Consider the following 22,223-nt stretch of genomic DNA (forward strand, 5'->3'; position numbering starts at 1 on the left):
ACTGAAGCTGGCAATACCAACACCCCTCTAAGACGTAATCGCTGATTGGTCAAAAGTTACTATGGACTGATTAACATATACTACGATACCTTATATGGTAAGACATCTAATTTGCATAGGTAAACACTATCGCTCTTGGAAGAAGAACACATTCCATAACCAGGTCAAAGAAGGAATTACAAAAATGAACATAAGGGAAAAAGCCTTATATCCTATAACACTTAATATTGCAAACATATATATATAACAACAAAACTATCACATCTACAACTACAGCAGCCAATTGCAAGGCAATGGAAGGCTTACACAGTTATATATAAACTATAATTTATCATTACAAATCAAATTATTCTTTTAACAGTTGTGATATAGATGCCTGTTATATTAAATATTTAACAGGTGTGACAGTTGTCTGTTATATTAAACATTTAACAGGTGTGACAGTTGCCTGTTATAATACACATTTAACAGGTGTGACAGTTGCCTGTTATAATACACATTGAACACGTGTGACATCTGCCTGTCATACGTAGTATTGAACGGTTGTGACATTTGTATGATGTATAATTTTATAGTAGTGACCTAAAATATTTACCATTCTGATTTATATGACAGTTGACAACACTCAGAGTTTCACAAAATGTTATAAATACATTTCATTTAGACCTTGACAAGAAAACTGACCTGATAATAAAATATCCCCTCTCCTCGGGCTCTAGCAAATTTTGGTCTTTCTTGAATAGATCCAACAAAGCTTTCATGAATTTGGTGAAATAAATATTTAGTCCAGATTTATATTCATTAGGCTTCTCCTCCTTGGTTTTCACTTTGCCTGGATATTTAGAAGAAGTTGCCTGCCCTTCTTTATTCTTGACTTTTGATCCCTGATTTTGATCTGTTGACTCTATGGGAATGACTTTTCCTGCAGGGTTAGAGGAAATTTCAGCAAGAGTCTCTAAATCTAAAAGCACAACCTGTCGGTAAAAAAAGACAAAACAAGACATATTAGATATCAATATACTTACTTATGTTTTGAAGACAATCTGTGTGATGATAGCAACAAATGCCTAATGAGATTTCTCTTTAGTAAACAAAATGAACTGTTAACTCACTTGGTAAGATATTTTTTAGTTCCTTAAGTAATACGTACAGTTTGTTTATTGTCAGCAAACAAGACAAATTATCACTCTAGGAAATTAAAGTGGCTAGTTTGTTTATTGTCAGGGAACATAACAAGATATTTCTCTTTGAAAAAAGCTTCACTCCTTTTATATTAAAAAGCATTGATGGTTATTCTTCATTATCAAAGGTACAACTATATATTCTACTAAAATATATCAACCATCACATGTGATAAGCATCCTTTAAGATACATTAGTCATGCAAGTTTAGTTGTTGTAGGATAAGTAGTTACTTGACCTAAACCAATCTTCTTATCCATAGTGCAGATGCCCGGGCCTCACCTCACCCACTCTTCTTAACCTGGTCAGTCAAGCGGAAAATGTAGGTCAGAAGCAGCATCCGAAGCATTGCATGCGATGAGCATCCTTAGATACATAAGCCATGCCAGTTTAGTTGATGTGGGATAATAAATAACTTGGAAAATGAGCTTAACCATTCTTCTTAACCTTAGTGCAAACAGGCGGACAGACGGACGGACGGGAATAGCCAATCTGTAGGCCCTGATTGTGTTGCAATCCGGCCAACTAAACAGTCCAGTGTAGTAAGGTTATATGAACAGCCCCATGGTAAAATGAACAAGAGGCCCAGAGGGCCTGTATCCCTCACCTGAATATGTTTAAAGTAATTGGTATGAAGTAAAGGTATAGCACTCCATGGTAGGTGCTGTAATTACATATGAAATTTCAGAAAGATCCATCCAGTACTTGAAATATAGCGAGAACAAACTTTAAACAGAGCCCCACCCCTATGCCCCTAGGGGGGTCATACCCACCGTTTATACAAAATTGAGACCCCTTGACCCCAGGTTGCTCCAGATTAAATAAGGATAAAATCCCTTAATCTCGATGGTCGAAGAAGATTTTAAAGGTTTTACCTCTATTTATCCTATTGGGCCCCACCCTTCTTCCCCCTGGGTAACCACACCCACTACTTATACAAAATTGAGTCCCCTTTGCCCAAGGATGCTCCAGACTAAATTAGAATAAAATCCCTTAATCCCTATGGTAGAAGAAGGATTTTAAAGGTTTTACCTCTATTTCCCCTATTGGGGCCCCCCTCTCTGCCTCCAGGGGGGGGGGGGTTTCGACAGACCGTTTATACAAAATTGGTTCCCCTTTACCCAAGGATGCTCCACACCAAATCCTTTCATTCCTACAGAAGAAGAAAAAAATTAAGAATAATTTGCTATGTTTCCCCTATTGGGCCCCTCCCCTCAGGGCCCTGGGAGGCAAGACCAATGGTTTATATAAAATTGGTTCCTCTTCACCCAAGGATACTTCAGACCAAATATGCAACAAATCCTTTCAATCCTACAGAAGAAAAAGGATATTGAAGAAATTGCTATATTTCCCCTATTGGGTCCCACCCCTAAGCCCCCAGGAGGGCCAGACCAACCGTTTATACAAAATTGGTTCCACTTTACCCAAGGATGCTCCACACCAAATATGGACCAAGTCCTTTCATTCCTACAGAAGAAGAAGGATTTTAGAGAACAATTAGCTATGTTTCCCCTATTGGGCCCCGCCCCTCAGACCCCTGGCGAGCCAGGCCCACGGTTTATACAAAATTGGTTCCCCTTCACCCAAGGATGCTTCAGACCAAATATGGAACAAGTCCTTTCATTCCTACAGAAGAAGAGGGATTTTAAAGAATTTGATATATTTCCCCTATTGGGCCCCGCCCCTCAGCCCCCAGGGGGGCCAGACCCACCGTTTATACAAAATTGGTTCCCTTCCCCTAAGGATGCTTCTGACAATATATGAAACAAATCCTTTCATTCCTACAGAAGAAGAAGGATTTAAAAAACCAGAGGGCCTGTATCGCTCACCTGAATGTTTAAAATAACTGGTATGAAGTAAAGATATAGCACTCCATGGTCGGTGCTGTAAGTACATATGAAATTCCAGAAAGATCCTTCCAGTACTTGAGATATAACAAATTTCAAACAGAGCCCAACCCCTATGCCCCTAGGGGGGTCATACCCACCGTTTATACAAAATTGAGTCCCCTTGGCCAAAGGATGCTCCAGACTAAATAAGGATAGAAGGATTTTAAAGGTTTTACCTCTATTTCCCCTATAGGGCCCAGGGAGGGCCACACCCACCGTTTATACAAATTGGTTCCCCTTCACCGAAGAATGCTTCACACCAAATATGGACCAAATCTTTTCATTCCTACAGAAGAGGAAGGATTTTAAAGAATAATTTGCTATGTTTCCCCTATTGGGCCCCGCCCCTCAGGCCCCTTAGGGCTTAGACCAATGGTTTATACAAAATTGGTTACCCTTCACCAAAGGATGCTTCAGACTAAATATGCAATAAATCCTGTCATTCAATCAGAAGAAGAAGGATTTTTAAGAATTTGCTATATTTCACATATTGGGCCCTGCCCCTCAGCCCCCAAGGGGGCCAGATCCACCGTTTATACAAATTGGTTCCCCTTCACCGAAGAATGCTTCACACCAAATATGGACCAAATCTTTTCATTCCTACAGAAGGAGAAGGATTTTAAAGGTTTTACCTCTATTTCCCCTATTTGTCCCTGGCCCTCTGCCCCAAGGGGGGCCACACCCCCCTTTTATACAAAATTGAGTCCCCTTGGCCTAAGGATGCTCCAGACCAAATTTAGTCAAAATCTGCTTGTCCGTTCAGGGCAAGTAGCGTTTTAAAGGAAAAGTTGACAGGTGGACGGACGACGGACGCTGCGGTATGGCATAAGCTCGATCACCATGGTCCTTCGGACCAGATGAGCTAAAAAAACATTTTTTTCTGACCAACTTGTTATCATTTTTTTCTTTTAGTTTACTGCAAACTGTTGTTCTAAACATAGGAACAACAAAAACATTGCCAGGGGTACATAAAGTTAGGGTAGAGCTGAAAATGGTTGATATCTATCTCCGAGTTTTAGAGGCGTTGTTTAAATCAATATGGCCAAATTACCACTTTTTGACCACACCAATAAGCTCCCTTGGGGTGCGATGGGGATTGGAGTGTCAGCCCTGCCATTTATACAATTGCCACCACCAAGGTTATCCTCAATATTCCAGGGATTACACATACTTTTGCTTCGTCTGGTTACACCCGAAATTTTAGCCCTTAAGCTACTTTTAATTGAGATGTTTTTACAATTGTGTATACGTAGTATAGATCGCATTTTGAAGGTAACGTTATGTCTTCTGGAAGGAAAAAGTTGTTATCGGGACTTGCAGGTAATACTACACCAACTGCTTAAAAGAAAAGATAATTGTGCACATATCAAATGTCATGGGAAAAAGAATTTAAGTGGATAAAACCTGGTGATCGTAGACCAAACGATGCATTCTGCACTCTTCGTAAATTGCATATGTTAGTTGGATCTGGTGCTAAAAACAATGTTTCTAGACAATATCAAAAACCTACACAGGCATTTGTTTCTGTCAATAAACTGGTCCTGACAATAAGTCACACTCTACTCATATAAAATATTGACAGAAACAAATGCCTGTAAAAACACACTATCATATATATTATTATGAATTAATTTTATGAGTTCGGTTGTTGAAATCTTTTTTTATTCACAGAGATCCAGAGAGATTCCCAGGTATTGAGGATGAGGATCAGCTAGATCTGCTGGAAGAACAGTTCAATGAATGTAGAATGTACCTTTTGCATCATTACAATATTAAAGTTCTAATTTTATATGTACTTGTCTTATATTTGTTGCGAAAAAAGACATCATGCGCTATAACCCTCTTTTTTATTTTCAATAGAGGGTCATCACCCTCTTCCAGTATAATCGGGGATGGCAGGTAGGGGATAGCTATTTGATTGGTCTCAGGTAAAAGTACCTGACCAATTGTTATGCTGATACCTGTCCTTTTAAGATAATAGAGGAGCAACACCTCACTTCAAAGCCAGTCCATTGTCTTGCTATGAGACTGCAAGATTCTTTTGATGTACATCAAAGGATCAAACAAGCCTTCTTGTCTAATCCACAAGGTAGGTCAAAGTGAGCCTTCAATACTGCTTTGACATAACCCAGGGGTGCAGAGAGCATAAGCGAGCATACTCTCTAGAATATCAAGGATGCACCTAGGGATGTTTCCAGTCAAATTTTAACGGTATTGCTAAAAGGCAGAACAGGTGAGCTAAAAACTTAATACTTTACCGTCTGTCTGCAACACAGTATAACACTTACCTCTGTGGAGGTGTCTGACAACACAGTGTAACATTTACCTCTGTGGAGGTGTCGGACAACACAGTGTAACACTTACCTCTGTGGAGGTGTCGGACAACACAGTGTAACACTTACCTCTGTGGAGGTGTCGGACAACACAGTGTAACACTTACCTCTGTGGAGATGTCGGACAACACAGTGTAACACTTACTTCTGTAGAGATGTCGGACAGTGTCATCAGCAGGACTGGGAAAAAACTGTCCACATGTTGGAATGCCTGTAATCAATTTAGGAATATATGCAGTCCAATTGTTTTACTTTTACAAAAACAACTTAAAGTTTTAGGACAAAAAAGCCATGAAACACACAAACTACTTTTCATTACAGTTACAAATGCTACGTATCAAAGTTTTCTTTATATCCAAACAATGTACATATCAAAGGTCCATTGGTCAAGCTATGACAAAGTGACATTTTGTTACCTGTACAGCTAGCGATGTTAAGAAATTTTACACTTTGGAACAGCGTGTATACTTTCTCTTTTGATAGGCAAAATGTCCTGTAGTTGAGCAACAAATACTGTTGACAATTACAACAAGAGTTCTGCAAAGCGGTACATGATACGCCCGTCAGATGTCAAATGAGTTTGCCCTGTAGTTGAGCAACAAATACTGTTGACAATTACAACAAGAGTTCTTCAAAGCGGTACATGATACGCCCGTCAGATGTCAAATGAGCAGTTCGCCACAAAGGGCCATAACTCCATAAATAACCGGCAAATAATTTTGGTTATCGCGAGCTTTCATAGAAATGAACCTTCCTATGAAGTTTGAAATGAATCTATATTATTTCCTTATTTGGTGTGTATGTTCCCTAATATTACCTTATTTTGGTTTGTTATTTCCCTAATATTTCCTCATTTTGGTGTGTTATTTCCTATCATTACCTTATTTGGTGTTTTTTCCTTATTGTTACCCTATTTTGGTGTGTTATTTCCTATCATTACCTTATTTTGGTGTTAGTTCCTTATCATTACCTTATTTTGGTGTTAGTTCCTTATCATTACCTTATTTGGGCGTGTATGTTCCCCAATATTACCTTATTTTGGTGTGTTATTTCCTTATCATTACCTTATTTTGGTGTTAGTTCCTTATCATTACCTTATTTGAGTGTGTATGTTCCCTAATATTACCTTATTTTGGTGTCTTATTTCCTTATCATTACATTATTTGGTGTGCATGTTCCTTATTATTACCTTATTTGGTTGTAAATGTTCCCTAATATTACCTTATTTTGGTGTTAGTTCCCTAATATTACTTTATTTTGTTTTGAATGTTCCCTAATATTATCTTATTTTGGTGTTAGTTCCTTATCGTTACCTTATTTGGTGTTAGTTCCTTATCACTACCTTATTTGGTGTGTTAGTTCCTTAATATTACCTTTTTTTGGTGTGTGTTTCCCTAATATTACCTTATTTTGGTGTGTTAGTTCCTTATCATTACCTTATTTTGGTGTGTTAGTTCCTTATTGTTACCTTATTTTGTTGTGAATGTTCCCTATTATTACCTTATTTTGGTGTTAGTTCATTAATATTACCATATTTTGGTGTGTTAGTTCCTTAATATTACCTTTTTTTGGTGTGTGTTTCCCTAATATTACCTTATTTTGGTGTGTTAGTTCCTTATTGTTACCTTATTTTGGTGTGTTAGTTCCTTATTGTTACCTTATTTTGTTGTGAATGTTCCCTATTATTACCTTATTTTGGTGTTAGTTCATTAATATTACCATATTTTGGTGTGTTAGTTCCTTAATATTACCTTTTTTTGGTGTGTGTTTCCCTAATATTACCTTATTTTGGTGTGTTAGTTCCTTATTATTACCTTATTTTGGTGTGTTAGTTCCTTATTGTTACCTTATTTTGTTGTGAATGTTCCCTATTATTACCTTATTTTGGTGTTAGTTCATTAATATTACCATATTTTGGTGTGTTAGTTCCTTAATATTACCTTTTTTTGGTGTGTGTTTCCCTAATATTACCTTATTTTGGTGTGTTAGTTCCTTATCATTACCTTATTTTGGTGTGTTAGTTCCTTATTGTTACCTTATTTTGTTGTGAATGTTCCCTATTATTACCTTATTTTGGTGTTAGTTCATTAATATTACCATATTTTGGTGTGTTAGTTCCTTAATATTACCTTTTTTTGGTGTGTGTTTCCCTAATATTACCTTATTTTGGTGTGTTAGTTCCTTATCATTACCTTATTTTGGTGTGTTAGTTCCTTATTGTTACCTTATTTTGTTGTGAATGTTCCCTATTATTACCTTATTTTGGTGTTAGTTCATTAATATTACCATATTTTGGTGTGTTAGTTCCTTAATATTACCTTTTTTTGGTGTGTGTTTCCCTAATATTACCTTATTTTGGTGTGTTAGTTCCTTATCATTACCTTATTTTGGTGTGTTAGTTCCTTATTGTTACCTTATTTTGTTGTGAATGTTCCCTATTATTACCTTATTTTGGTGTTAGTTCATTAATATTACCATATTTTGGTGTGTTAGTTCCTTAATATTACCTTTTTTTGGTGTGTGTTTCCCTAATATTACCTTATTTTGGTGTGTTAGTTCCTTATCATTACCTTATTTTGGTGTGTTAGTTCCTTATTGTTACCTTATTTTGTTGTGAATGTTCCCTATTATTACCTTATTTTGGTGTTAGTTCATTAATATTACCATATTTTGGTGTGTTAGTTCCTTAATATTACCTTTTTTTGGTGTGTGTTTCCCTAATATTACCTTATTTTGGTGTGTTAGTTCCTTATCATTACCTTATTTTGGTGTGTTAGTTCCTTATTGTTACCTTATTTTGTTGTGAATGTTCCCTATTATTACCTTATTTTGGTGTTAGTTCATTAATATTACCATATTTTGGTGTGTTAGTTCCTTAATATTACCTTTTTTTGGTGTGTGTTTCCCTAATATTACCTTATTTTGGTGTGTTAGTTCCTTATCATTACCTTATTTTGGTGTTAGTCCATTAATATTACCATATTTTGGTGTGTTAGTTCCTTAATACTACCTTTTTTTGGTGTGTGTTTCCCTAATATTACCTTATTTTGGTGTATTAGTTCCTTATTATTACCTTATTTGGTGTGTTAGTTCCTTATTATTACCTTATTTTGTTATGAATGTTCCCTATTATTACCTTATTTTGGTATTATTTCCCTATTATTACCTTATTTTGGTGTGTTATTTCCCTATTATTACCTTATTTTGGTGTATTAGTTCCTTATTATTACCATTTTTTGGTGTTAGTTCCTTATCATTACCTTATTTTGGTGTGTTTGTTCCTTATTGTTACCTTATTTTGTTGTGAATGTTCCCTATTATTACCTTATTTTGGTATTATTTCCCTATTATTACCTTATTTTGGTGTGCTAGTTTTTCAATATTACCTTATTTGGCACTTTGAGCAAGAGATGTGAAAGCCATTCTAAAGCAGCAATTCTGGTCCTTAAACTCTGGTGTTGTAACATTCGACATAGGACGGAGATCACGCTGGCTATATTTAGTCTTATTGCACTGAAAAAAACCCAATAAAAGAGTTATATCTAAAGGTTTCATTGTTAAATGTAATATTAGGGTATTAGAAAATGTTGTCAGTGATTTTACCAGTCAAAGTTCCAACTGACAACAAAACGTTTCTGATACAAGCCAAAAATACTTTTCTAATAAAATGTAAATGACTAACATAGTATACTATGTGTATAAACATTTTTTTACTCTGCTTCAATCACTACATCTTTGTGAAATATTTAAATATGATTTCAATACAAGATAAAACATATTTGATGACTGTATATTAAAAAACAAACAGTCAGGTTTCAACATCAACATTTAACATGAGGCCAGACACCAAAACAATCAGGACTCAAAGTCAACATTTAACAGGAGGCCAGACACCAAAACAATCATGACTCAACATCAACATTTAACAGAGGTCCAGACCCAAACAATCAGGACTCAACATCAACATTTAACAGAAGGCCAGACACCAAACAATCAGGACTCAAAGTCAATATTTAACAGGAGGCCAGACACCAAACAATCAGGACTCAACGTCAACATTTAACAGAGGACCAGACCCCAAACAATCAGGACTCAACGTCAACATTTAACAGAAGGCCAGACATCAAACAATCAGGACTCAACGTCAACATTTAACAGGAGGCCAGACACCAAAACAATCATGACTCAACATCAACATTTAACAGAGTTCCAGACCCAAACAATCAGGACTCAACATCAACATTTAACAGGAGGCCAGACACCAAACAATCAGGTCTCAACGTCAACATTTACCAGGAGGCCAGACACCAAACAATCAGGACTCAAAGTCAACATTTAACAGAGGTCCAGACACCAAAACAATCAGGGCTCAACATCAACATTTAACAGGAGGCCAGACCCCCAAACAATCAGGACTCAAAGTCAATATTTAACTGAGGTCCAGACACCAAAACAATCAGGTCTCCACATCAACATTTAACAGGAGGCCAGACACCCAAACAATCAGGACTCAAAGTCAATATTTAACTGAGGTCCAGACACCAAAACAATCAGGTCTCCACATCAACATTTAACAGGAGGCCAGACACCCAAACAATCAGGACTCAAAGTCAATATTTAACTGAGGTCCAGACACCAAAACAATCAGGTCTCCACATCAACATTTAACAGGAGGCCAGACACCCAAACAATCAGGACCCAAAGTCAATATTTAACAGAGGTCCAGACTCCAAAACTATCAGGTCTCAACATCAACATTTAACAGGAGGCCAGACCCCCAAACAATCAGGACTCAAAGTCAATATTTAACAGGAGGCCAGACACCAAACAATCAGGACTCAACATCAACATTTAACAGGAGGCCAGACACCCAAACAATCAGGACTCAAAGTCAATATTTAACAGAGGTCCAGACACCAAAACAATCAGGTCTCAACATCAACATTTAACAGGAGGCCAGACACCAAAAAAATCAGGACTCAACGTCAACATTTAACAGAAGGCAAGACCCCAAACAATAAGGACTCAAAGTCAACATTTAACGGGAGGCCAGACACCAAACAATCAGTACTCAACATCAACATTTAACAGAGGTCCAGACACCGAAACAATCAGGACTCAAAGTCAACATTTACCAGGAGGCCAGACCCCAAACAATCAGGTCTAAACATCAACATTTAACAGGAGGCCAGACACCAAAACAATCAGGACTCAAAGTCAACATTTAACAGGAGGCCAGACACCAAACAATCAGGTCTTAACATCAACATTTAACAGGAGGCCAGACACCAAAACAATCAGGACTCAACGTCAACATTTAACAGAAGGCCAGACACCAAACAATAAGGACTCAAAGTCAACATTTAACAGGAGGCCAGACACCAAACAATCAGTACTCAACATCAACATTTAACAGAGGTCCAGACACAAAAACTATCAGGACTCAACATCAACATTTAACAGAGGTCCAGACACCAAACAATCTGGAGTCAAAGTCAACATTTAACAGGAGGCCATGGGCCAGACACCAAACAATCAGGACTAAAAGTCAACATTTAACAGGAGGCCATGGGCCAGACACCAAACAATCAGGACTAAAAGTCAACATTTAACAGGAGGCTAGACATCAAACAATCAGGACTCAACGTCAACATTTAACAGGAGGCTAGACATCAAACAATCAGGACTCAACATCACCATTTAACAGAGGTCCAGACTCCAAACAATCAGGACTCAACGTCAACATTTAACAGGAGACCAGACACCAAACAATCAGTACTAAACATCAACATTTAACAGAAGGCCAGACCCCAAAACAATCAGGACTCAAAGCCAACATTTAACAGAGGCCCAGACACCAAACAATCAGGACCCAACATCAACATTTAACAGGAGGCTAGACATCAAACAATCAGGACTCAACGTCAACATTTAACAGGAGACCAGACACCAAACAATCAGGACCCAACATCAACATTTAACAGGAAGCCAGACACCAAAACAATCAGGTCTCAACATCAACATTTAACACAGGTCCAGACACCAAACAATTAGGACTCAAAGGCAACATTTAACAGGAGGCCATGGGCCAGACACCAAACAATCAGGACCCAACATCAACATTTAACAGGAAGCCAGACACCAAAACAATCAGGACTCAACATAAACATTTAACAGAGGCCCAGACACCAAACAATCAGGTCTTAACATCAACATTTAACAGGAGGCTAGACATCAAACAATCAGGACTCAAAGCCAACATTTAACAGAGGCCCCGTCTCCAAACAATCAGGACCCAACATCAACATTTAACAGGAGGACAGACACCAAAACAATCAGGTCTCAACATCAACATTTAACAGGAGGCTAGACATCAAACAATCAGGACTCAACGTCAACATTTAACAGGAGGCCATGGGCCAGACACCAAACAATCAGGACCCAACATCAACATTTAACAGAGGGCCAGACACCAAACAATCAGGTCTCAACATCAACATTTAACACAGGTCCAGACACCAAACAATCTGGAGTCAAAGTCAACATTTAACAGTAGGCCAGACACCAAACAATTAGGACTCAAAGGCAACATTTAACAGGAGGCCAGACAACAAACAATCAGGACTCAAAGTCAACATTTAACAGGAGGCCAGACACCTTATTCATGTGTCTTGTGTCATGAGATGCTATGTATATGGGAATTTATTCAAGACACCTGTAATAGTAATGCTATTTTGGAGAAGAAATTTAATCATAATCTCTTAAATATTAATTTAACGTATTTTTTTGTATTTTTTTGGCTGAAAGTGATTGTTTATCAGAAATGTAGTTTTTTCTGAAAAAGAAGTAAAAAATTTGAATGTTTCAGGTTTCGCAATTAGCGACCCCCCCCCCCCCCCCCCCCCCCCCCCCCGGGGGGGGGGGGGGGGGGGGGGGTCAGACCCTGAATCTGGTTTTCGAAAAACTACAAGTAAGTGTCAGATGAGAAGTGTTTTGAAGGTTTTTCACTTTGTGACCTCTTAATGCCAAAGCCCCTTGGCCCTGATGGAGACAATCTCATCTTGAGTAAAGATTCTGATCCCCACCTCAGACTGATGATTACCATCAGGTTTCTTAACAAGAGGCCCAGGGCCTTAATAGCTCACCTGGTATTTTATTTTTCAATTTAAAACCTGCTGAGTACCATTCAGGTTTATCAAAGGAGTACAAGTAACAAAGTTGCATCTTCCATTTATAAATATTCAATTCCCTTTGCCCAAAGATTCTCTAAAACAAGTTTGGTTAGGTTAAAATCCCTTCAACGGTACAGAAGGAGAAGGATCTTTAATGTTTTCCTCTATTTCCCCTAATGGGCCCCACTAATCTGCCCCAAAGAAGGGGAATCCACACACCTCAGTTTAAACAAAATTGATTCTTTTCTCCCTAAGCATGCTTCAGACTGCATTTGGTTTAAATCCCTTCACTTGTATAGTAGGAGAAAAAAAATCCTCTATTTCCCCTATTGGGCCCCGCTCCTATGCCGCCAGAAGGCCCACACCCTCCGTTTATACAAACTTGAGTCTCCTTTGTCCAAAGATGCTCTAGGACAAATTTGGTCAAAATCCTTCAATTGGTTGAGGAGAAGATTTTTAAAGATTTACCTATTTTCCCCTATTTGGCCCCGTCCCTCTGCCCCCAGGGGGACCATACCCTCCGTTCATACAAAACTGAGAACCCTTTGGCCAATGATGCTCCAGACCAAATTTGGTCAAAATCCCTTCATCGGTACAAAAGGAGAAGGATATTTGATGTTTTCCTCTATTTCCCCTAATGGGCCCCACCCATCTGCCCTTAGAAGGAGGCCCACACACCTCAGTTTATACAAAATTGATTCTTTTGTCCCTAATCATGCTTCAGACTGCATTTGGTTAAAATCCCTTCACTTGTATAGCAGGAGAAAAAAAATCCTCTATTTCCCCTATTGGGCCCCGCCCCTCCGCCCCCAGAGGGGCCACACCCTCCGTTTATACAAACTTGAGTCTTCTTTGTCCAAAGATGCTCTAGGACAAATTTGGTCAAAATCCTTCAATTGGTTGAGAAGAAGAACATTTTTAAAGATTTACCTTTTTTCCCCTTATTTAGCCCCGCCCCTCTGCCCCGAGGGGGGGCTATACCGTCCGTTTATACAAAACTGAGAACCCTTTGGCCAATGATGCTCCTGACCAAGCTTCAGACTGCATTTGGTTTAAATCCCTTCACTTGTATAGTAGGAGAGAAAAAATCCTCTACTTCCCCTATTTGGCCCCGCCCCTCTGCCCCCAAAGAGGCCACACCCTCCGTTTATACAAACTTGAGTCTCCTTTGTCCAAAGATGCTCTAGGACAAATTTGGTCAAAATCCTTCTATTGGTTGAGAAGAAGAAGATTTTTAAAGATTTACCTATTTTCCCCCTATTTGGCCCCGCCCCTCTGCCCCCAGGGGGGTTATACCCTCCGTTTATACAAAACTGAGAACCCTTTGGCCAATGATGCTCCTGACCAAATTTGGTCAAAATCCTCTGAGCCATTCAGGACAAGTAGCATTTTAAAGGAAAAAGTTGACGGACGCCGGACGCCGGACGCCGGACGCTGCAGCTTGGGATAAGCTCACATGGCCCTTCGGGCCAGGTGAGCTAAAAATCTGACAGACATTTTCTGAGGAGAAAATTTGATTGTTTGTGCATGACAGATTATTGACAACCCATGACAACAGACAAAATGCGATTGCAATAGGTTACCCTATTGACTCTGGTATCCTAAACAGCACATGCAACGAGGTCTTATCTAGCTGCCTGCAGTTCTTGATGTTAATTGTTTATTTGAGTTTTGGTTTCATCTTTTTATGTTGACACACAAGGCAATCTGAACTAAAATATGTCACAGTGTTAACATTTAAGGGCAGAACCCCAAAACTATCCTGGTGTTAACACAATAGGTTTGGATTCTGGTTTTGTATTTTAACATGAAAACCTATTTTAGTTCAGATTGTCTTTGTATAATGCCACTGGGGTACATTTTTTTCTATTTTACCTGGGAATATATGAGCATAAGATTGTTATATAATGTAAACTAGGAACTTTACTGACCTGCCTGATGTTGATATGGGGCTTTCCTGTGGACTTTGCTCCTGCGGGTCAGAACTGGTGGGTGTGCCTTCAACAGGACTCCCTAGCGTAGGGGTAGTTATATCATCTTCCTCACATATCAGGTTGAGTAGGGCAAGGTTCAAGTGTTTAGCAGCCTCACTTACACTTTAGGGGTCAAGGTGCAACAACAGGTCATCGTGTGTGTTAATGTGTGTGGGTGGGTGTGTGTGTGGGTGTGTGTGTGTGTGTGGGTGTGTGTGTGTGAGTGTGTGAGTGTGTGGCTCTCAGCTTCATAAGTTTTTAACGTGACCTGTGAGCTGGAATGTACAGGATCATTTAAAACAAGAGATCCCAGAGGGATTTTAGCGCCCATCATTGTATTCATTGGTTTATGTCAGTGTGATCTTTTCTCTTCTTTTCTCTTATCTGTTTGATCAAGTATTGTAAACAGTAAATGCACTGTTTCATGTATTTACTAGTATAGTTCTTTAAATGTTAGAGAAATAGATCCAATCATTACAATATCACAAAGATCTCATTAGTACTTTCTGTGGCCATCTTGTTTTTATGATCACTCTCCAAAGTAATCATGCACAACTATAGACCAATGGGAACCTACCTATCAAATTTGAGAAAGATCCCTCCAAAACTTCCTGGGAAATAGCGATAACAAACATTCACTGTCAAAATCCAAGATGGCCGTCTGTCAGCCATTTTGTTTATCTGATCAGTCTCAAAAGTATACATGCACAACAATAGACCAAGGGGAACCTACCTATCAAATTTGAGAAAGATCCCTCCAAAACTTCCTGTGAAATAGCGATTACAAACATTCACTGTCAAAATCCAAGATGGCCGTCTGTCAGCCATTTTGTTTATCGGATCAGTGTCAACATGCACAACTACAGACCAAGGGGAACCTTCATATCAAATTTGAGAAAGATCCCTCCTGTACTTCATGAGAAATAGCGATAACAAACATTCACTGTCAAAATCCAAGATAGCCACCTGTCGGTCGTTTTGTTTATCTGATCAGTCTCAAAAGTATACATGCACAACTACAGACTAAGGGAAACCTACACACAATATTTGAGAAAGATCCCTCCTGTTCTTCATGAGAAATAGCGATAATAAACATTCACTGCTAAAATCTAAGATGGCCGCCTTTCAGCCATTTTTTTTTATCGGATAAGTCTCCAAAGTAAACATGCACATCTACAGACCAAGGGGAACCTTCATATCAAATTTGAGAAAGATCCCTCCTGTTCTTCATGAGAAATAGTGATAACAACGGATGAAGGGTGATTTGAAAAATTGATGGTGCTTAACCCCAGCAAGGTACAGGTCAAATTACCTTTTAATGAAACTTTTTATTAATATTTCATTTCTTTCTTGTAATAAATAAATTGTACAACACAGGTATCAAATGCTTATCATACCACACACCATAGTACTTGATACTTACATGCATGCTATACTTAACGTTCCAAATGTAGTTATGTATTGTAGGACCATGGTGGGAAAGGACAACAGAAGGAAGCTGAGTATAAATAACACTAAAATAAGTGTTATGATATTAAGACTGACATACATACATACGCTGATCACAAGATAATTAGTTAATCCTGCCTAACAGAACAATGTTAATCGGGGGGCACATCTTCCATTTATAAATATTCAATTCCCTTTGCCCAAAGATTCTCTAGGACAAGTTTGGTTAAAATTCCTTCAACGGTACAGAAGGAGAAGGATCTTTAATGTTTTCTTCTATTTCCCCTAATGGGCCCCACTCATCTGCCCAAAAGAAGGGGGTCCACACACCTCAGTTTATACAAAATTGATTCTTTTGTCCCTAAGCATGTTTCAGACTGCATTTGGTTTAAATCCCTTCACTTGTATAGTAGGAGAGAAAAAATCCTCTATTTCCCCTATTGGGCCCCGCCCCTATGCCCCCAGAGGGGCCACACCCTCCGTTTATACAAACTTGAGGTTCCTTTGTCCAATGATGCTCTAGAACAAATTTGGTCAAAATCCTTCTATTGGTTGAGAAGAAGAAGATTTTTAAAGATTTACCTTTTTTCCCCCTATTTGGCCCCGCCTCTCTGCCCCCAGGGGGACCATACCCTCAATTTATACAAAACTGAGAACCGTTTGGCCAATGATGCTCCAGACCCAAATTGGTCAAAATCCTCTGAGCCGCTCAGGACTAGTAGCGTTTAAAAGGAAAAAGTTGCCGGACGCCGGATGCAGCGCCATGGGATAAGCTCATTTGTCCCTTCGGTGCCCGTACGGAAGTTCTAAAAATAGGATCGTTTCTTCTAATTGGAGAAAAAAAAAGTTCAGTAAATTTGTTGTCTGAATGGAACGGTTCCGAGGGATTCTGAAAAGGTAAGTGTACCAACGGTTCATAATCGATCCAAAACAAGATGAATAGAACCGGGGGTCAATAATACCCTCCGTGGCTCTAGTACAGTTTATATACATTTCAGTTCTCCAAAAAAGAAACTTATATCCCAAAGGTCCAGATGAAGTTTTAGCTTAAATGTTTTAATATGTAATTTGTTTACACTAAAACATCCAAAATTTACCGATTTTCACCTTCTATTGCAACACCTTCTTTGACGACGCAGGGTCTTGTGTTCTGGTAACCAAAATTCAAAACCCGGTTTTGAATTTTGGTTACCAGAACACAAGACATTTTAACATCTCTTAATCGCTTCTTAAGATATTGTTGTTTGAAATTTAACATTTTAATTTTAAAGCTTTTAACCCACGTTGACCTTTGACTCCGGCTAGCACTTAAAGTTGACATTTGACCTCATTACTGTAATAAAGAAAATGATTCACAGCTGGTCTACATTACATACCCAAGTATCATGACTCTATACCAAATGCTTCTTAGGATTTTGTTGTTTGATTTTTTTTACATATTTGACCCCTGTGACCTGGAAACTAGGTCAAGGTCATTTTAATGAGGAAACTTTATAGCACTCTATCCCAGGTACTTACTGGCCAAATATCATGACCCTGGGCCTTATGGAACCAGGGAAAATATTGTTAAAGCTTTGAACCCATGTTGACATTTGACCTCTGACTAGCACTTTAAGTTGACCTTTGACCTCATTACTGTAATAGAAGAAAAGATTTGCACTGCTGGTCTACATAACATACCCAAGTATCATGACTCTAGTCCAAATGGACCAAATGGAGATATTGTTGTTTGAAGTTTTTAACATATTTGGAAACTTTATAGCACACCATCCCAGGTACCTACTGGCCAAATATCATGACCCTAGGTCCTACAGTTCTTCAGAAGAAGTCGTTCAAAAGAAAAAGTTGATGGACGGACGACAGACGACGCCGCAGTAGGGCATAAGCTCATAGGCCCTTGGGGCCAGGCGAGCTAAAAATGATCCAACATAGACTTTAAGTTGTAACTTTTGTGTAAGGTTCAAACGTGGAGCTCGCATATCAGGACGTGTTTTCTCAATGTCAATGTAACATCCATTATTTATTTGACCTCACAGTCTATTGATCTTACACCAATTAAAGCATCTACTGTCGTCTATAGCTTGCGATATTTGCCTTGAAAACTTAGACAAAGCCAATGGCTTGCAGTCGTACAGCGCACGCTGAACTGTGTTGGCCCTGATCATGTACACAATTTGTGTCGGCCACAATACACAAGTGAGTGGAAAGACTGTTTTTCTGAAACTAATTGTCTTCTGTCTTTTAAGCTAGTACCCAATTAAATGCTGTCGACAGCGTGAGCTTATGTCCGAGAAATACGAAACTATGACATGACCTAGAAGCGAGCATATGGTTCCGGTGAAAACAGTTTGAGAAAATGTCATAGCACTAAGGTACCTATGGGCCAAATATCAGTGCTTTAGGCCTCTTGGGTGTTCAGAAGAAGTTATTTAAATGCTTTTAACACATTTGACGCTTGTGAACTTGAAAATAGGTCAAGGTCATTTATTTCAGTAATCTTTATAGCACTCTGTCCCAGGTATCTACTGACCAAATATCATTACTCAGGGCCTCCTGGTTATTCAAAATAAGTTGTTAAAAGGTATCTTTTTCACATATTTGACCCTTCTTGCCAGGTGAGCTAAAAACTGAACTTTCGTATTGCAACAGTAATACAAGAGGACCAGAGGGCCTGTATCGCTCACCTGTTTCTTTTGTTACATGAAACTGACATACAGGTTACTTAAGACCAAATTTGGTAACTAGAACACAAGACATTTTAACATCTCTTAAACGGTTCTGAAGATATTGTTGATTGAAATTTCAAATTATAATTTTGGAGCTTTTAACCCACATTGACCTTTGACTCCCGACTTGCACTTCAAGTTGACCTTTGACCTCATTACTGTTATAGAGAAAAATATTCGCACTGCTGGTCTACATAACATACTCAAGTATCATGACTCTAGTCCAAATGGTTCTTGAAATATATTTGTTTGAAATTTTTAACATATTTGACCCCTGTGATCTTGAAAGTAGGTCAAGGTAATTTTAATGAAGAAACTTTATAGCACTCCATCCTAGGTACTTACTGGCAAATTATCATGACCCTGATCCTTATGGAACCTGAGAAGAAGATTGTTAAAGCTTTTAACACATTTTGACATTTGACCCCTGACTAGCACTTAAAGTTGACCTGTAGAGATAGAGAATAGAGATCCTTAGGCCCTGTGTTTTGTAGAGATAGAGAATAAAGATCCTTAGGCCCTGTGTTTCCCATAGAAATAGAGATCCTTAGGCCCTGTGTTTCCGTAGAGATAGAGAATAGGGATCCTTAAGCCCTGTGTTTCCCATAGAAACAGAAAATAGAGATCCTTAGGTTGTAGAGATAGAGAATAAAGGTCGTTAGGCCCGGTGTTTCCCATAGAGATATAGATCCTTAGGCCCTGTGTTTCCCGTAGAGATAGAAAATAGAGATCCTTAGGCCCTGTGTTTCCAGTAGAGATAGAGAATAGAGATCCTTAGGCCCTGTTTTTCCCGTAGAGATAGAGAATAGAGATCCTTAGGCCCTGTGTTTCCCGTAGAGAATAGAGATCCTAAGGCCCTGTGTTTCCTGTAGAGAATAGGGATCCTTAGGCCCTGTGTTTCCGTAGAGATTGAGAATAGGGATCCTTAGGCCCTGTGTTTACCATAGAGATAGAGAATAGAGATCCTAAGGCCCTGTGTTTCCTGTAGAGAATAAGGATCCTTAGGCCCTGTGTTTCCGTAAAGATAGAGAATAGGGATCCTTAGGCCCTGTGTTTCCGTAGAGATAGAGAATAGGGATCCTTATGCCCTGTGTTTCCGTAGAGATAGAGAATAGGGATCCTAATAGGCCCTGTGTTTACCATAGAGATAGAGATTAGAGATCCTTAGGCCCTGTGTTTCCAGTAGAGATAGAAAATAGAGATCCTTAGGCCCGGTGTTTCCTTAGAGATAGAGAATAGAGATCCTTAGGCCCAGTGTTTCCAGTAGAGATGGAGAATAGAGATCCTAAGGCCCTGTGTTTCCAGTAGAGATAGAGAATAGAGATCCTTAGGCCCTGTGTTTCCAGAAGAGATAGAGAATAGAGGTCCTTAGGCACTGTGTTGTACCTTTTATTAGGATGCATCATATCACTCTTCAGCTGGAGAATGCGAGGCCACACGTTGCATGAGTCTGTAGGGACTTTCTCACAACATTGTCCCTATTGATTGGCCTTCATGTAGCCTGGATTTAGTCCCAACCAAACACTTGTGGGATGAGCTAGACAGGAGAGTTCGGAATCGGCATATCCCAGTCCCCCCAATACCCTTCCTATGGTAGCCAATGCATTTGTCAGGGAATGGAATAAGATTTCTATAAAGGCACACATAATATAAGGAAATGGTTTCACAAAAGCAGCCATGTTAATGTTGAGTAACTTGGGGTACTTTATGCCATTATGGTTTAATGAAGGCCCCTTTTGTTAAAATCCCCCCAAAAAGATGAATATTCAAAGTTCATCTCAACTATTACATCTCAAATTTAGATATATTGCTCAAAAATATTATTTTATTAATCCTTGAAGTTGTATTTCTGTTTTTAGTATACAATGTATATGTATTCTCATGGTTCATACAGAATTGTCCGCTCATCAGCTCACAGAACACTGTGCTGGTTGAGCCAAATATGTAAGTATTTTAAAACATTTGCAATAAAATAACAGTGTGATATGACTGCTAAAGGATACGAGCGAGTGATGTGTCCCTCTGTAGCTAGACATGGCAGGATAGCATCTATGATCCCAGATGTGTACTGTAGCATGGTCCTCCCAGCTTGGGTCACAAATTCCTGGAGCCAGCAGATAGCTGTGTACTGAATCAGAGCCTCTGTCAAATAAATACAAATATCACTAGCAATTGTAAATATTAATATACTGAACAAGAGGTCCAATTGGCCTTAACTGCTCACTTGGTATTAATCTCAAACCCAAAGCCATAAAAGTGGACCAAGGACAAACATATATACAAAGTCCTGGAAGGACTGACAGTCTTGTGATGTACACATAAACATTACCAATTCATGAACTTTAAATAGAAATCTGATGTAACAAGCAAAACCCTTACTTGATACAATCATGATATTATATTGACATGACATTCAAAGTTCATACATTTTAAGCTGCTACCTTAAGTCACAATGTTTCATTTGATCATAAATATTGATATATACCCATGCTTCTAGTTATCCAATGCTAACAACATGTATCACCTTTGGGGTAGAAATATTGATTGGTGTGGGCCTGTTGAGCCCAACAGCTTTTCAATGCTGTTTACAAACACCTGTCATATCTGTGATCTTCAAATTGACATGACTATACTATAAGCAAGTACAAGGCCACATTGACACAAGAGGCCTAATGGGCCTGAATCTCTCACCTGGTATTAAACTCTGCATGTAATCTTAAAAGTGGACTAAAATACAGCTACAGGCAGAATATCGGTGTTTGATTCATAAGTACCTATTAAAATATTTAAACATATGACGCCTGTGACCTTGAATTTCGAACAAGAACATTAGGTTGAACAGAGTTTATAGTCTTCCAACCCAGCATGCTTCTGAAAAAAATATCATTACCCTGGACTTTTTGAAAAGGTCATTTAAAGATTTAAACATATAATGACCACTGTAGTCCTTCATACCAGCATGTTAATGGCCGAATATCATCACCCTTGGCCTTTTGCTTATTGAGAAAAAGTCGTTTAAAAGTTTTCAACAAATTTGACCATTGTGACCTTGGATATTTGTCAAGGTCAATCATTTTATCCCAGCATGCTACTTACCAAATATCATAATCCTAGGCCTCTTGGTTATTCAGAAGAAGTTGTATAAAGGTTTTAAACGTATTTGACCCCAGTGTGGCCTTGAATATAAGTAAAGGTCATTCATTTGAACAAACTTGGTAGTCCTTCATCCCAGCATGTTACTGGTCAAATATTATTATCCTAGGCCTCTTGGTTATCCATAGACGTTGTATAAAGGTTTTAAACATATTTGGACCCTGTGACCTTGAATTTATGTCAAGGTCATTCATTTGAACAGCCTTGGTAGCCCTTTATCCCAGCATTGCTACTGGTCAAATATTATTATCGTAGGCCTCTTGGTTATTCAGAAGAAGTTGTTTAAAGGTTTTAAACATATTTGACCCCTGTGACCTTGAATATAAGTCAGGGTTATTCAATTAAAC

The 22,223-nt window shown here is 38.6% G+C and overlaps 1 protein-coding gene across 1 annotated transcript in view; it reads right to left on the bottom strand.

Annotated features, from left to right (window-relative positions):
* Positions 1-448: 448 nt before the first annotated feature.
* Positions 449-22,223, bottom strand: part of LOC110449476 (protein VAC14 homolog) — a gene marked incomplete at its 3' end in the record, with an annotated part of 57,547 nt that continues 35,772 nt past the window's right edge. The window contains exons 8-13 of the mRNA XM_021496364.1: positions 20,727-20,865; positions 14,507-14,671; positions 8,790-8,916; positions 5,549-5,614; positions 685-974; positions 449-484 (exon numbers count right to left, since the gene is read on the bottom strand). Coding sequence (XP_021352039.1) covers positions 449-484; positions 685-974; positions 5,549-5,614; positions 8,790-8,916; positions 14,507-14,671; positions 20,727-20,865 — 823 coding nt within the window. The remainder of the gene's footprint in view (positions 485-684; positions 975-5,548; positions 5,615-8,789; positions 8,917-14,506; positions 14,672-20,726; positions 20,866-22,223) is intronic.

This window comes from Mizuhopecten yessoensis, unplaced genomic scaffold (genome assembly GCF_002113885.1).
Source record: "Mizuhopecten yessoensis strain PY_sf001 unplaced genomic scaffold, ASM211388v2 scaffold457, whole genome shotgun sequence".
NCBI classification, from domain to species: Eukaryota; Metazoa; Mollusca; class Bivalvia; order Pectinida; family Pectinidae; genus Mizuhopecten; species Mizuhopecten yessoensis.